The following is a 15,696-nucleotide window of genomic DNA, read 5'->3' as shown; positions in this document are numbered from 1 at the left end:
AATACTGTTAAACAAAAAAGTCCACTTCCGGATACAAGTTTCAAAATAAAAGCATTTGAATTAACAAAGCTTTTCTTCGTAATAATCGACACTTTAGCTTATTCATAAAAACAGTAAAGGAGTTTAGAATATTGAGTTAGTTAATTTTGAATACAAGTGTAGTTGTTCTTTTATATTATAACATTTTTAGGATGAGGAGAGTCCTGGTCTGTGTGCAATCCTGAATACTGTTACATTAGATGACCTTCTTTTAGAATATATTATCTGACTATTCTTATCTATTCTACTCGAATTATCTATCATCTATACATATTATCTAACGGTCATGGCTGGAATTATAAACAATGAATAAGCTTCTCATCCATAATAGTACATTATGCTCCTCTAATGTAAAGATTTGCAGCGACATCTGCTGGTTGACAACTAAATGGTAAACATTAAATAGACTTGAGCTTGTTTAGGGCTTTTCTAGTCATCAGACTACTCAAAGTGCTTTCACACTTTGCACACTGATGGCAGAGGTTGCTATGTAAAGTGTCCATCAGAAGTAACTAATCTCATTCATACATATTCACATATGTGAATTCGCTGACGAAGCAATTTGGGGTTAAGTGTCTTGCCAAAGGACACACTGGAGATGTGGTTGCAGATGGGGATTGAACCCCTGACCTTTCGATTGAGAGACGACCGACTCTACCAACTGAGCCAACCTTACATGATTTAACCAATATACCTTTCTCTCTTTGCCCAAGGACACATCAGACATGTGGCTGCGGGGATCGAACTACCGACCTTCCGCTTGAGAGACAACCGACTCTACCAACTGAGTCTAATGAAGTTATACCTAGGACGCTAATAAAGTCCATAAATGCTGGTTGTCATAGTCCACTCAAAGATGTTAAAGGGATACTTCAAGAATAATTACATACAAAAACAAAACACAACAATAACCCTCTCTAATGTTTTCTTGTTCTTATTTATTTACATTTTAATTAGGGGAAACAGTGCAATAAATTACGACTTGTGAAATACAAAATCAGCGTAATAAAGGGAGCATCATAAACTTACATTTTCATGTGATGTCTTACAGTAATAATGGGAGTGGTACATATTAGTAACTCAGAAAGACCAGAGTCCAGTTTAAACAAACCTCGTAGGTAAAATTCACATTGAATTGAGCATTTCACTGTTTTTTTATTCCATAGATCTACCTTTTTCAATAATAAGCATGTCCTGTTATCAGCCATGTACGCAATTTAGTACTTCTACTGATAACACGACCCCTCAAAATGAAGGAAGAACATGTTGTAAGAACTCAAATAGCAGATTAAAAGCATGACGTTGTAAAAGTTACATCTGACATGACACAGTTGTCAATGACGACATTACAAAAATACAAAATGTTATGATTTAATTAAAACTTTTTTTTCTATAAATAAACTTAGTTTGAGCACTGTATTTGACAGAATACAAATTAAAAATCTGAATTAATGTAAATCTTCATGTATATCTCAACCAATAAAATCACAGACCAAAAAGTAAACAATATCTGTAAAATAATTTTGCGGATTTACAATAAATTAATAAATGTGCTTATAAATACAGAACTATGTCACAAAAGTACCACTTCTGTTTCACCGTATCCTCAGATGTAGATTTAGATCTTCCAGTGTGAACGTTTGATCAGAGGTACCGACGCTCAGTCTGAAAGTGGACAGAATGTCTTTATAACCACGTTTTGATGATAACTATAATGACTCACCATTGAACCATGAAGAACTACCGTCATAATAACGATGAGGAAGTACTGTAGAACTTGACGCAGTGCTAACTACAGCAGGAGGAAAGTTAAACATGTATAACTACAGTCAACTCGACTGTATACAACTGAAAGAAATTAACCAATGGAATGGAAACATTGCAGAGGTAATTGTGAAATACGGTCCCAAACAAATAAGAACATAAAGCGATTGGCAAGTCATTACCATGGCAACTGGAAAAACATAGCTAACCATTTAGCCGTACAAAAGACACCCCTTGAATGTTTATTTTACTTAAAATCAGCACCCAATCTAATTTTTGAAATCACAGATGTCCCTGCTGAATGAAACTAGTGCTGGTGTTAGGTGATACCGACCCCTCCCAGGCTCCACCCTCTTATTCAAATATGGTCACTCCTGGCTTACAAATCACAAGAAGGCAACTGTCATCAAGCCTAATTCTAAGCTTCACAACCTTTTTGCACAAACCAATGGATGCCTTTAATCTGTATCAGTATGAAAACTTGTAGATGCCATGGGTGTACCTATTTTTCATTGGTTAGTTTAAAAGTCTATTGTTGATGAATGAATCCGCTGCAGAAAGACACTAAAAGCCCAGGAGAAACTCACATTTCCTAAAGTTCTCTCCTGATGTTTTTGTGTCATTTGTTCTTCAACAAGCACTTGAGACAAATATTACTTATTGCGCTCCATTTTCTTGGCCTTCATGCAAAGTTTAACTCTCAACTGTTTTTTTCCATCACCTCTTTCAAGTGTTTGTAAGTTCAAAGAAGTCTAAAGTCTAATTTATTTCATATTGCCACTTCTCTGTAAATACAAAGAGTGTGATGTTTGTTCTTTGAAGCACCTAAAGCACGCGAGGAAAGTGCTTTATTGGAAAGAGGCTTGGGATCAGCTGGGGCAGAAGGAGCAGTGAATCCCCCCGGTCAGGTCAGTGATGGTTCCCTCTTTGACAAGGCTTTGTAGGATTTCAGTCTCCTTGCCCACATTGTGCATCTTCTGCTGCAGCATGGCACTCATGGACAGGTGGTCGTAGTAGTGCAGTGGTGCCCCCTGCTGGGACAGATTGTAGCCAAAGCCTGCCAGGCTGACCTCGTCACACAGAAGACTGGCTAGAGTGAGTGCAGAGACACCGATGGTGGGCACATTCTGTGGGGGGACAAAAAGAACAAAAAAAAAGATAAATGAAACACTAAAGTCATTTTACAGAACATACATCTGGTGGTTTAGTTATTAAGGGCAAATGAGGACAATGTAGAAACATGAGATTGCTCTTTAAAAACATGCAAGAGGTTGTTTTTTTTAAAACCCAAGACACAAATCTCCTGTATCAGTGACCCAAGCAAAGTCATGATGTTATCATTGTCATCCACTCTTTCTGCCTTTACATCCATAATATTACTACTGATAAATTAAAGCATGGAGAAACCAGAACGTTTAAGGTTTTACAATTACAACAGTTTTTAGAACAGTTTGATTAATGTAATATAGATAAGAGTAAGATCTTTTACCTGCTTTTTGTAAAGTGTCTCGAGATAACACTTGTTATGAATTGGCGCTAAACAAATAAAGATTGCGTGATAATGGGAACATTTCAATAACAAGATTCAACCACAAGGGGGAGCCACTTTTTTTTTTTTTTTTAAAGCAAAAAAACAATGCTGCATCTTCATGTCAAGGGCTCTCAGAAACCCAGAGAAGCTGCACTAATGTTTGAGAAGAGATGTGAGACGTGGAAAAGAGTTTATGATGTCTGTGATTTTAAAACAGATCTTAGATTGAATTAAGACGCTGGTTGTGCAATAAACGTCTGCATACTGACTGAAATAGTTAGTTTGATAATAATAGTTAGTAAGAACCACACAGACAGACAGATCTAAGCGGCAGAACAGGAAGTGTCTTTTACCTGGTCGCTGCCCCACAGGCGTGGTCTGGGCGCAGGGTATTTCAGAAGGTGCAGCGCCGTCTCTCTGACGACATGAGGGTTTAGAAGTCTGAACCTGTGGGGCTCAACAGGGATCTGACTTGGAACCTTCTGCCAGAAAAAGAGCCAGTCCCACAGAGGCTGCAACACAGAGCACACAAAGGCTTAAATCATATCAAACAATAAGATTCATGTAGCTATAAAGCACGAGCATGTCTCTTTCATTTGGAATTGCTCTTCTAAAATTCATTATTCAAAATAAATAACATTCAGAGCAGGATTTGAAACTGTAACACTTTAAAACAAAAATAAATGTTCTTTTAAGAGCAATGGTAATGCGTTCATCACTCTGTTCAGCTGAATTCTCCCTGACTCCTGAAGAAATGATAACTCACAGACTCTCACCTGTCTGCCTCTGTCTCTCTCTCTGCCTCCGTGAACACTATTTGTGTTTGCAGAGAGTTTTAATCATGTTTATATCCGTTATATAATACAATGAGGTTCTATTATTTAAGTTTTCCTCCAACCAAATATAATTACAGGAATATTCATTCAAATTGTTAACGGGCTGCTCTCCCTCAGCCTGTGAGAGAGAGAGAGAGAGAGCTGCTAAATATGTTCATGATTGTCACAAACTGAGACAAAATACACTTAATGTTTCATAGAAATACACTGTAAAAATAATTCAAGTTATTGTTAATGTCTTTTATTCATATTTGTTATATTTGTTTACTGTATATATTATAATCATTTGTTGTTCAAAATGTTTTCTGTACTGCTTTGGCAACATAGATTGTTGATCTGTCATGCCAATAAAGCTCATGTGAATTTGAATTTGAATTTGAGAGAGAGAGAGAGAGAGAGAGAGAGAGAGAGAGAGAGAGAGAGAGAGAGAGAGAGAGAGAGAGAGAGAGAGAGAGTGAGCGAGCAAATACAAACTGGCAGCGCAGAGGTGAGTGAGAGGTGAGGAGGGAGCGAGTGCAGGAAAACGTTGTGCATTTCTCCTCTTGTATGTCGAATCTTTTTCTCCTCTGCTAATGGGCACCCCACGTCTACACAGCCAACATGTGAGCTTGTTGTGTGTGTCGCTGTGCGCTGTGCGCTGCGCAGGGCATGAAATGGCTTGTGTGTGTGTGTGTGTGTGTGTGTGTGTGTGTGTGTGAGTCTGATCGGCACCAAATGGGCTGTACTCATGAGGGCCGGTCACATGCTGATCTATCGGTGCACCCTTAACAGGAACCAAAGAAAATACTGGAGCACACAAATCACTTTAGGCCAATTTGGTGCAAAGGACTAACACTTCGATGCTCTGTGTCTTCCTCAGAGTCAAAGAAATCTGTGTCTTCAATATAGAAACATATTCTCCTGCAGGCTTCATAACACTGAGTTTCACAGTTCACAGATATACCCCGTGCCTCACAGTGACAGAAGGTCCTGGATGTTTCCTGTTCTGCCACCTGGTATAATGTGCATTAAATAACTGTGATGTCACTCTAATGTTAAATAGTTACTCCCCTCAGGCTGCCCACGCGTGCCTTTGGTAAAAATGTGACAAGAGACCGGTTGAAAGGACGGACAGGGATGTTTTATGCTTGGCATTAAACGCTAAAAGGAAAGATTTTCCTGTTGTCTGGCTGAATGGGAATATAAAAGGTAGATGTCCTCGGGCTGTATGGATGGGAACAACAAAATTGGTAGACTAAAGGGCTTAGTTCCACTGCTCACATCCGTGTACCTGCTAGGTCGTTTCAGTTGAGGTTGCTCATACCTGGGCTGACACCAACTCTCTGAAGTTCCCTGGAAGTGTTGTTTCTAAAGCAGGCTGGCCTAAGAACTGAAGTCATGTCAACACAAGAGCTGACATTAGCCCACCAAGTTCCCTGGTCCAAAGCAAAACGGAATATCATTCGTGTTAGCCTACTCCCCCTTCTTCAAGCTCTGGTTCGATTATTGTTGACCAGACAAGGGAGGGAACTGAAAGGGAGTTTCGGGTGCATGAAGGAGAGGAAGCTGGTATACCAAGTACTGTAACCTCCTGTGGTCTGTCTCTGCAGTTCTCCCACTGATAAGAATGAACCAGAGTGTATGTGAACTGGTTCTGCACTGCAGGGTCTCCTGAGGTAAGAAGTGATGTAAAAAATAAATAAATGTGGAAGTAGTTACCCTAACCCTAACCCTACCCCTAACCCTACCCAACAGAGTTCGCTTTATGATGCTATAATCACACTATCAATTAAAGAGTGGAGAACAACCTCAGACTTCAAACAGACATTTGTCCAGGTAGGATGTACAAAGAAAAGTGAGATCGTTATTTTTTGGGCTGTTGATAACATTACTGTCAGCCTCTAAAGTGACTCAACCTTTGGGTCCAAGATGTACTGTTAGGTCATGGGATATTTCTCAGACTCTGACCCAGGTAACGTGGGGCTCGACTACAATATCTTTGCATCCACTTTCTTTAAACATGACCTGTTACAACGAAGGCATTCAGTACAGGAGTCCATGTTTGGGAAAAGACGATGTTCTTCAGCTCAAGTCATTTAGCTCCGTGTAAAACTGCCTGAGCCGTTGAAATGTGCGAAGCAACTGTCAGCTTCGAAAAACAGTCTTCCAACACTCTTAACGGAGCGGTTTAGTCACATACCACAACGCACGCACAGGCTTCATCACATTCATGCCGAACATCCTGTGTCGCTGCGCAAATAGCTGAACATGAACTCCAATTCATACACTGGGAACGGTCGACCACAAAGGGTTGATGACAGTTAAATGAGAGAATTATGTTGATGAGCAACGGAGGAAGACGGGCGGTTATGCTTCAAAGAGAACACATTTAATTTAAGATCAAAAACAGGAACAGGAAAGGCTTTAAGCAGAAATGACACTGAGTGTGTGATATGAGCAAGTGTGCACTCTTATGCTCACATGAAGGGCATGCCGTTAAGGGGTTCAGGGAAGGGCAGGGTAGTTTCTGGGTTCATCTGGGCTCATCATTGCAGTTAAATCAGTTAAATAATTAAAAAGGCCGGCAAAGAGTCAGGGGGAGTTCAGAGGTTGAAACTGATTAACGACTGGGCTTCTAATTGAAGTAATACACAGCGGCGTTCAGTTATTCGGAATTCATATAGAAATAAATGGCTTTATATTTGAATCTGTCATATTTGGAAGAAGTTTTATCAAATCGATGCAGCGCACACAGCAACACTTCTTCGTTCTCACCACAGCCAGCTTGTTGATCATTGCAGAGGTCCAGCTGATGTCCACGCCCTTATACACCACAGCTACGAACAGAGCGTGTGGGTCTGCGTCCAACCACTGGAGCGGCGTGCCCTCCGGGTAACTCATCCTGACGCTGGTTCGATTTCCAACGTCAGCACTGAACTCTCCCAGAGGACCACTGTTCAGCCTGCAGGAGGGAGACACAAGGAGTCAGTGACTGACTGAAATGAAGCACTGCAGTCAAAATGAAACTCTGGTGTTGAGTCAAGATACACTTTGCTCAAGTCATGTGGTGAAAGTTACAGCTACAAAAACGAACGAAGATGTACAACAGTACAGGAGTAGAAAGGAAACAAATAGCCTTTAATAAGTGGCAAAGTGAGTGGAAACTCTATGCAAACAAATCCTAACAACATAGTACCATGTAAAAAAAGAGAGAGAGGGGATGAGTGAGGGAGAAAGAGGAAGGAGTGATTTAACTCATTTGGTTTGTGGCTCCTCAATCCTCACTAAAAATAAGTGACTCAGTGTACCATCCGGTTTGGGTTTTGGTACACATCATTAGCCGTTTTCGCATATACACTCCTGAAAATATTTAGATCATTTCAGGAGGACTGCTCCAAATATTCTCCTGACCTGGCCGTTCACATAAAGCACCTCACATCGGGAAACTATCCCTGTCAAGACAGGAGGTGGGGGGTGGGGGGTGGGGGTGGTCTCCTGATGTAAAACGCAACGTAAAAAGAATGATGCAGAAGTAGCGGTTGAAGCAACAGAGTCCAGCTGTCAGAAGGTGCAGCGCCGTCACTCCCTCCTCCCATTAGCTCGAGGTGAATTCTCTGGAGGATATCCTGCTGGAAAAAAATTCTAGGAGGCTGGCAGGAGAAACTCCGGTAGTCTGAGTGAAAAATGTGGCTGTTGGCGTTCACACATACAGCTCCTCCTGGAAATATCAGGAGCTTTTTTTTAGGAGTTTTCTGTGTAACAGCCCTAACTGTTTCTTGTATGAGAGTAGGTTTGTCTTCCTTTTACCACCGAAGGATGGACAATTGGTAAATGTTTCTTTTAAAGCCTGGATGAAACCTGCTGGCGGGTCGGATTCGCGGGCCGAAAATTCGACACCTCTGATCTAGGTTTAAGTGGAGAACTATCACGTGTAAGGTTAATACACTCACATCATCACATGTGAGTTTCTAACCTGATAATAACGTCAAATCGGTCGATCAGTGGGCCGAGCTCCAGGTCTCGGAGAATGCCTCCATTTCCCATGACCACACAGCGCCGACATTTATTTGATGTGCTTCCCGGCTGGACTGCGGAGGCAGAGTCTGGCAGCTTTGAAGAAAAACGAAACAGAAACATAATGTATATACTCAGTAAAGTACTGTACTTACTAGGGGTGCAGAAATGCAAAATGTTCTCTAATCGATTACTCTTCCCATTGTTAAAGCGAGTACTCGAGTAATCGTTTTGTAGTTCTTTTTTTTTCTGTGATTCTTTTCCCCCCACGGGAGGCCCCGCCCCCAATTATGACGCGATGCCGACTGTATCTATTGATTCATTTGAATCTTCGGGATTTTAATAATTGTTAGTAAGATGCCTTTGTATTAACAGTCAAATATGACATTTCTTACTTCAACAGACAGCAAACCTCAAATAAAACTTCACACAGACATGTGACCATTTTAACACTTTATTATAATTAGAGCAGTGAGTGTGGCGAGCGGACGTGCAGACATCAATTCACACTCATCGCACGTTGAAGCTGTTTTACAGCAACATTCTGTTAACAGAGACTACAGTCTGCAGTGTAGAGCACACTTTACTCTGGTTAATGACGTTACAATAGAACAGGTGAACTGTTTCATCTTTCTCCTCTGTGTGTAATGACACACTCGCTCAATCTCACTCGTCCGTCTGCTATGAGCTATTTCTCCCTATAAGGTTGTTCCATTTTGTAGTTATTAAAAGAATAATCATCTAAAATTCCAAAATATAGGAAAACATCTAGTTATGCTGCTCTGTCCTGGATGATCAAACGTCATTGGTTTGGCGGAGTAAAGCGGTAATCGCAAAGTGAAAGTCCTTCTTTTTCTGTGGACTAAAAAGACAATTTGAACTGAACTTTCGTAGATCATATTGCATATTTTGTTTGTTTGGGACTTTTTGTTCATTGTGAATTCATAGGGGGGTTAATTAAAGGGATATTTTTGTTAGGGTAGCAGCGTACGGATCAACAACGGACGCGTTTCAGCACAGAGCCTTTATCAGCGCTTTGTTTGTCATCTATTTTCTTTTTGCGCTCGTGCTGCTTTTTTTCTGTTTTGAATTAGGCCTATCCTAGAACCCACAATGCAACAAGAAACATTTACTACTCCTTTGCACCCCTAGTACTTACAGAATCATTAGGATGCACTTCTGGTTTGTTTTACTCCAAAAGAGAGAGGCATCATCTACACATTTTAAATCTTTTGACTTTTCTCAACAAAATGTGCTCAAACTTAAGTCAGATACTCGACTCATTAAACACTTGATAAAGCACATGTCTTTGCAGATGTAGACGCTACACACACTTTAACATAATTAAGAGATGATTTGGAGTCTCTGGTTCAATATTATATTGAGAATTGTTGCATTCCTATTAAGTCACCAGTGACCTACATTTGCTGCCACCACAAGCAAGGAGGCTAAATCATTTAATGAGATGAAACAAATAATTCAGCTTTAATGTTATTATAGTTAGCGCTCACTCATGTCAGAAAAAACTCATACAGCTCACTTCTAAGACTAAAAGAAATGACTCAAATGTAGGACTGCTACTTCCCCATGACATGGTCACATGACCAGGAGGATATATAGCCATGGTCTAACCCTGTCTATACTTCATTCCAACTATAGGTGCTGCTGCATGTTTCTGCATGTTCATAGTTCAATCCTGTTGACTCTGAAATGTAAGCAACTCTCTACGTTGAGCCATTTTTAAAGTGCAAGTGCATTATAACTGTTAACAACTACAGTTGATATCAATATGAGTAATTTCATTTAGAAATTGTAAAAATGCCATTTAATAGATATAGCTATACAAGAAACAATGATAACATGTTTCTAAGATTAAACAGATATGATAGAATTTAAGAAAGAGAGTTGTATTCACCTGCTTTAGCAGGTCCTCTACTTTGCCACGAAATCCTTGAAATCCAAATGGCGGAGGATACACAAAGAGGTCGTCGTCGAGCAACACGTCTTTCCACAAGAAAGGCTGTGTCTCGCTGCTGGTGGCAGGAAGACGAGCTAACAAGCCATGCCTGGTGCTGCCGGGACGACACTGACCCTCCAGAACTCCTTGAACGTACTCATGTACCCGCTGCAGGAAAAGAAGAGCAGATGCAGCAGGACTTGTTGTTATTATGCATCAGAAATGAGATTCTCAGATCTGTCATTAACCGTGGTCATGGTACAGTACAGGACTGGCTATATGATCCATAGATCCCCCCCCCCCCCGACTTGAGTTAGCTCACAACAACGACAGAATGACAGATCATTTTTCAAGTTACAATCAAGTTGTGGAGCGCTCACATCATTAATAATTTGTTAAAATGAGGTCATCAAGCTACACATTTTTAATTCATCTTGTGATGGGGCTGCATGGGTGAAAAATGATTTCAGCCAAAAAGGTTGAACTGCATCCTTCCCTCAAAACTTATTGGACAACAAGAAAATCATTGGAAATGTTTTACGTTTGGCTCATTTGAACAATTAAATCGATTGACTAGGACATTGTCGACTCCAGTATGTGAGCTCTTTCAACCCAACAGGAAGCAGCAGGAACCAGGTACAGGAGACGGTAAACATTTATCTGACTCAAAGAGTGCACAAGCTGCTGAGCACAAAACTGCTGCTGTCTGACGATACCGGGCTGCTTACTTGGGTTGTGTGTTTCTCGTGATTTAGTCGGTCTGCAATTATCTCCAGTCAAAGTCTGAAGCAGGGAGCAAGGACCCTGCTCACCCTGCTTGAAATGCTAACCCTGATTTCGTTTTGATCTCATCCCTACACATTGCACACACAAGGGCAGCAAAAAGCTAAAGTGATATTATATTGGCACAATAGTTTTATTTGATGACATCATCCCTGAAGCCTGTTGTCAGAGGATTCTTAATAAACCGCTCATCTCATTTCTAACACCACAAATAATTATCTTTCTATTACTAACCTTCTGGGTCTATATTTCACACATTTCATATACATTTTATTTCACGATACAACATTACAAAAGAAAAAAAAACTGAAAACTGTTCTATGATATGTTCTCACCTTCTTATGAGCAGGGTTGACCTGCAAGTCCAGAGGTTTGCTTGTTTCCGTCTCTATCAGCGGAAGATAGACAAACACCAAACACAGCAAACCTAAAACCACACACAGCACCAACACACACCTAGAAACACAGGCAGGCACACACACACACACACACACAGACACACACACACACACACACACACACACACACACACACACACACACACACACACACACACACACACACACACACACACACACACACACACACACACACACACACACACACACACACACACACACACACACACACACACACACACACACACACACACACACACACACACAAACAGAGGAAGTAAGTACAACCACCGTGTGAAGCGTACAAAGCAATATTCAGCAGTTTAAGAACACAGACAGTTTGTTCCGTTACAGACAGTTAATCAGTAATTTTTGTTTTTTTGAACCAGGCTGTAAACATGTTCATTTCTGCCATTTTGAACGGGGTGTGGGTGTGGGTGTGTGTGTGTGTGTGTATGTGTGTGTGACTTTCTACTTTCCTGTTTACCTTTTCAACTCTTTCACTGATAATGCAAATATGTTTGTATGCATGTTGTATTAATATTTACCCCACAAACAGTCATCACTGCGGATGACCGAGCCTCCTGCAAGCTTAACACAGGAGCCTCTCCTCTCACCGACCATGCTGAGAGTTTGTAGTACTAATCTCTAACACGTGTGAAAGAGCTTACAGTTTATCTTAAAATTAAAATTATCTAAAAATAAAAAATAAAAAAAAAGGAGAAAAGCTGAAGTATAGAATCTACTGACAGCATCACAATGGTTGAGATCAGCCGAAAGGAAGCGTCTGGATCAGTGGACTGAGGCTCTGACAAGTTGTATTTAACACTTGTATGATGTATGTGACAAACAGTGCAAGGTTCAAAAAGCCATTAAAAAAAAAAAAACAATTTAAAGCATCAACAAGGAGACACTGTAGTCAACCTTCCTTGGAAAAAGAATCAAAGCTGTCCCAACAAAATGATGGATCTATAAATCAGAAGAATGTGCTTGTTCATGAGGTGTGTTTGACATCAGGGCAATGTGGCAAAAAATATGCTAAAACATTTTTTTAGACTTTGATTAATAATGACATTTATCATGAACTATATCGTATGATAATGCCACTTTGGTGAGTGTCCCTTTAATGTTAGAGGCCTGAAAACCAGATAGAAGCAGATCCATGAGTCTTTGAAGGATAGTTCATTAACATGGGCTGAACTTGTAAAAAAGCTCTTCTCTTACTCTTTACAACCCCACTAACTAAAAAGCTGGGATGTAAGGGAGCCCCAACGTCCCCAGGAGTGGGACTTCAAACATAAATAAAAACAAAACCAGATGATTTGCTAAAAGTTGAAACCCACGTATTTGATCAAAGTAGCACCAAAACGGGGCGCCGGTAGAGTAGTGGTTAGTGCCAACGCCCCATATACTGACGCTATAGTCTTCCATGCAGGCGGACCGGGTTTGAATCCGACCTGTGGCTCCTCTCCCACATGTCACCCCCCCCCCCCCCTCTGAGCTTTTCTGCCTTTCTTTCTTTCTCTTTTTAATATTATACTCATTCTCATTAGTATTACTGTTATCCTCCTGTGGACAAGTGTTGAGAGTTAGCGTGTGTTCTAAAAAACACTCCCAACAATGTGATTGTGAGGTCTGTCAGGTTTGACAGCATTGCTTTTACAATCCATAATTATAGCAATTAAGCAGTGTTTAAAAACAAATCACAACGTTTATAATGAGTGTGCTGATTGATGATATAACAGCCATTTCATTTCTTTGCAACAAGGCTGAGTGATGGCAAGTTAAAGGCTTTCTATTCAGTGAACTGTGTTATTGATTTTCTAAACAAGAGAGATCCAAGAAGGGTTAGGATTAAAAGAATACGAGCCTCATCTACATCTCCCCAAGCTTCCTGTTCCTCTCGCTCTCTCTCTATTCTGCCTAAGCTCTGAGCTGACCCCATTATTCATTTAGTTTCGGTATTATGTTAGTGCACTCTTCAACACCACATACATCATAATGCTTTTACACACATCCAAACATTCACCACTGATTATACTGATTTAACACACCTCATCTGTCTTGTTACAGGTTGATTTAATTTGTTTTTTTTGTAATAAAATAATCATTTTCTTTTTGTCACAACCCACGAGCCGGGTTCTGACATTACAAAAGAGAAAAAGACAAAGCACATCAGCCGTGTGAAAGATGAATGTAGAAGATATGGAATCTACAAACTGTGGCAACGAGCTTCATCATAAGATAGGAAAGACCAGTTTTTATCTTGCTCCTGTTGCCAAGCGCATGCTCATGGTGGACTCAAGTTCAGTATCTTTCATTAACTGAACAGAAAGTTCAGTGAAGACTTTTTAGTATTATGTAAATCGTGATGAGATAACTGTTGTTGTATCTGTGCAATAAAAATGGATCCATTAGTCGACCCCTTTTCTGAAGGATTGTGTAAACCAACCGACACGCTAAAAGCCTCCCAGACATATGCAAACACTGCCAGTGTTATTCCGGGGTTGTCTTTTCCTGTCCTTGTATTAACTCCTCTCTTTGACTACGTGGCGTTTTTTCCTCAACGTGAATGAAAAGTGGAAAGAAATTGACTTTTTCGAGCGGACCACTACATCTTTTCATGCCGCACAAAAGTCAGAAGGTTGTGTTCAAAATATAACCTCACAAAGTTTGAAGAAGTAAAAAGGGAACGAGGTTTTTGCCTGCCTGAAATGAAAAGAGGTGGACTGGTTAAGAAAGCGAGTACATTTTGAATACAGTTGCAGATCTTTAGGGGCAATGCTTTAGGAAATGTGAGCCACACAGTCTCCCTTTGTGATTCACAGGCTGCCTGTCCTCATTCTTCCCATTGTTTGAGGAGACAGCCTGCTCATCGGAGTGCAACCTGCAAAGATTCCACAAGCTAGATTAGATTTCGACAAGTTAGATTTTGATATCCTTGATCAGACAGAGGGTGAACATTCTACTCTCTTGTACTTTCAGACGTCTTGTTGATACTGCCCTTGAAGAGCAAGTTCATTTGCAAGTTAATAGTCCCTCAGAGAAAGTCACATTTCCCTATTTACCGACCATGGTTCAAGGAAAACAGATACAAGTCTTTGTGGTTTGTGTGTGTGTGTGTGTGTGTGTGTGTGTGTGTGTGTGTGTGTGTGTGTGTGTGTGTGTGTGTGTGTGTGTGTGTGTGTGTGTGTGTGTGTGTGTGTGTGTGTGTGTGTGTGTGTGTGTGTGTGTAAATCACCTATGTGCGCCCCAGCGTTTAGGAAGTCTCATGTTGTTCTCATACACACTGGATTCTGGAAACTTCTGCAGTTTCTCAGCTGAAGCGTGAAACCTCCTGGCTCTCAGGGACGGTGTCCTAGACACAGAGAGATACATTTACAATACAAGATGGCTTCTACAGACTACATAAACAGCAGAATTATAGTACTCATAGTTTCAGATTTTGTTCAAATATTACACATTGCTGTTGAAACTAATAGATGTTTCATGTGTTTTTGGGGGGGTTTCATTGTTTATCTTTTTTATCTGCTTGACGTCATTGTAAATGAGGGCAATGCTCTCGAAGATTTTCGAGTTTAAATACACACAGACATCATTAATTACATTTTATGCTGGCAGTACTGCTGGTAGGACAAACTGTTGTTATGGGGATCATATTGAACATTACTGAAGTGTACTTGTTAAAGGCACAGTATGTAGATTCTGCTACCAGGGGGCTCTCAATCAATACAATGAGAGAAGATGATGTTGAGGCTGGCGAGGAATCATGGGAGTTTTCTCTGCTACACCACCTTCCGGTGAAAAAAACCCCACCAGGTTTGCCATAGGGAAGATGAACGGGGGAAACCGTCCTGAGGAAGAGAATATGTTTACCGACGACGTGCACTATATTTTAAATGACGTTTTTATCACAGCAGCACTTACAGCAACAGTACGGCAGCTTTCAGTAGCAATTCCCGCTTCCTAATGCAGCGGTCTTTAGCGTAACATCCTGTGTTTCCATGGCAACGGATAAACGCGTCATGTCTGTCATGCCATGTCAAGACACATCCCGTTAGAACTATAAAAATGTTATATTTGAAAACTGTTAAAATATAAAATAATTGAGGTAATGTAAGTACTCAAACAGTTATAACACAATTTATTATTAATCTAGATATTTTAGTTTAAAAATTGTACATATTGTACGTTTAAGTAATTTGGTTATTGCTAAAAGCATCTTACTAAATTGACTTTAGATCAGAGGTTCCTCAAAATAAGGCTGCCAGAGGCCGTGGACCCAACGGCTCGTTAAAAGAGTTTGTTGTGTCGCAATCTAAGCACACAAGGTAAATGTTTCTCATGCCTTGTCGGTTTGGAAAACTATCAAAACGGTTGCATATAACCGGCATG

At 40.4% G+C, this 15,696-nt stretch overlaps 1 protein-coding gene across 1 annotated transcript; it reads right to left on the bottom strand.

The window, feature by feature from the left end:
* Positions 1-957: 957 nt before the first annotated feature.
* st3gal5 (ST3 beta-galactoside alpha-2,3-sialyltransferase 5) lies at positions 958-15,289 on the bottom strand. The gene is made up of 8 exons (XM_061048794.1): positions 14,908-15,289; positions 14,543-14,659; positions 11,239-11,359; positions 10,079-10,288; positions 8,123-8,259; positions 6,925-7,111; positions 3,688-3,846; positions 958-2,930 (listed from the first exon to the last, which is right to left on the bottom strand). Coding segments are annotated over exons 1-8 (1,191 nt in total). The 5' UTR covers positions 14,910-15,289; the 3' UTR covers positions 958-2,672.
* Positions 15,290-15,696: the final 407 nt, after the last annotated feature.

Source organism: Labrus mixtus, chromosome 10, assembly GCF_963584025.1.
Source record: "Labrus mixtus chromosome 10, fLabMix1.1, whole genome shotgun sequence".
In the NCBI taxonomy this organism is placed as follows: Eukaryota; Metazoa; Chordata; class Actinopteri; order Labriformes; family Labridae; genus Labrus; species Labrus mixtus.
Note: the sequence above shows the minus strand (reverse complement) of the source record. Positions and strands in the feature narration are given on the sequence as shown.